This window comes from Mandrillus leucophaeus, unplaced genomic scaffold (genome assembly GCF_000951045.1).
Source record: "Mandrillus leucophaeus isolate KB7577 unplaced genomic scaffold, Mleu.le_1.0 Scaffold825, whole genome shotgun sequence".
In the NCBI taxonomy this organism is placed as follows: Eukaryota; Metazoa; Chordata; class Mammalia; order Primates; family Cercopithecidae; genus Mandrillus; species Mandrillus leucophaeus.
In genome coordinates this window covers 380,365-382,222 of record NW_012108975.1, presented here as the reverse complement: position 1 = coordinate 382,222, position 1,858 = coordinate 380,365, and the positions used below count along the sequence as shown (strand labels likewise).

The 1,858-nt window shown below is 38.4% G+C and overlaps 1 protein-coding gene across 1 annotated transcript in view; it reads right to left on the bottom strand.

Annotated features, from left to right (window-relative positions):
- The window catches only part of AXDND1 (axonemal dynein light chain domain containing 1), a 196,197-nt gene that overhangs the window by 180,636 nt on the left and 13,703 nt on the right, over positions 1-1,858 (bottom strand). The window contains exons 5-6 of the mRNA XM_011968050.1: positions 1,296-1,416; positions 585-670 (exon numbers count right to left, since the gene is read on the bottom strand). Of these exons, the coding sequence (XP_011823440.1) occupies positions 585-670; positions 1,296-1,416 (207 nt within the window). The remainder of the gene's footprint in view (positions 1-584; positions 671-1,295; positions 1,417-1,858) is intronic.

The window sequence follows — 1,858 nt, the reverse complement described above, 5'->3', positions numbered from 1 at the left end:
AGAGTTTCACCATGTTAGCCAGGATGGTCTTGATCTCCTGACCTCATGATCTGCCTGCCTCGGCCTCCCAAAGTGCTGGGATTACAGGCGTAAGCCACCGGCCCCAGCCAATTTGTATCTTTCTTAATTGTATTAGGATGGCTGGCTCAAATGTTTCCTCATTTCAGTTTATATATTGCTCAGGAATATGAGTGTACTATTCTCAGGTTCTTCTGTATATGGGAAGGAGGAAACAGTTCAACTTGTCAGGTATTCTTTCTTGTTTTTGTTGAGATGGAGTTTCACTCTTGTTGCCTAGGCTGGAGTGTAATGGCACAATCTTGGCTCACTGCAACCTCTGCCTCCCAGGTTCAAGCGATTCTCCTGCCTCTGCCTTCTCAGTAGCTGGGATTACAGGCACCCGTCACCACGCCCAGCTAATATTTTTGTATTTTTAGTAGAGACAGGGTTTCACCATGTTGACCAGGCTGGTCTTGAACTCCTGACCTCAGATGATCCACCCGCCTCGGCCTTGCAAAGTGCTAGGATTACAGGCATGGGCCACTGAGCCGGGGCAGGTATTCTTTACATATCATAGTACTCACTCATCATAACACTCCAAACCTGAAACTCCTGTACTTGACACAATATGAAATTCTTCAGGAATCAAAGTATCTGTTAGTGTCTTTGGCTTAAAAGAAAAGAAAAACAAAACAAAAAAGAAGAATGAATACATTAATAGAGAAAAAATTCACTTGCACAAATCCTAATTCCTAACCCAAAGAGATACTACTTTTTAAGTTGAGAAATTTTGATTGGAGAAATAACAATATTAGTAATGTGGGTCACAGCAAATGACAAAAACTAACCAGAGCACACATCTCTAAAATAACCATAAATTAAAGAATAACCTTGGTACTAGTATTAGTTACATGTGTTCCATATATTCAGAAGTTTATTGATTCTTTTCCTTTAAATTCAGCAGGGAATTTAAAATTCAACTTAGCAAGATACCAAAGATAAGAATCCTACAACTTTATATGTGGATTTCTAGGGGAAAAAAAAATCTAATCTCCCACACTGTGTTTTTTAGATTAAAACAGATTAACTGTGGTTTGCAAAATGGCTTAGAATAAGATATTTTGATCTTTTCCTGCTAAATACCCTTTTCCTGTTTTAAGAAGTAATTTCAAAATGCTATGAAGATTGGTGAGCAATGCAGGTTGTTATAGTATGACATTGTCTTATATTCTGGAGAAATGATTTTTAAAAGTAGACAGAGGGAGAGAAGATTATTTGTCAAATACTTTACTTACCTTATGCGGCACAATGACACCATCATGTGACTGTAATGAACGGGCCAAATGTGGGGGACAAACTGCCTTCTCCCTAGTCTGTCCTTTGGTATATTTAACATCATACAGAAAAGAAATATCCCTAAGAAGTAAGAAAAATATATTTACAAAACAAGTTTTCTATCTGGATACCACATAACAGCAGGTGAGATCCACAGAGATCCTTCTAATGGGTAAGATGGTCCTCTGTGTCAGCAAAACTGATCTCCTTACGTAACACTTTACTAAGCCTGAGGCATTAAACATGAGTTTCCCCACATTCTTTCTCTTCTCCACCTGAAATTTCTCATTCATATCACAAACTCTTTCCTTCAGTATCAGGTTAAAATATATTCTCTTTCCTGTGGTTATTCCCTCCACTTAGGTGCTTGATTCCATCTTTGCCCATATCCTCAGGAGTCGCATTCCATCAGTCCTAACTTCTGTGTATCTCCAACTCTACTGGAACATCCCCTTTGATCTATAATAAACTTTTTCCCCTTATAAAAATCTCTCCTTGAACATGCATTGCTGTCATGTTGTGA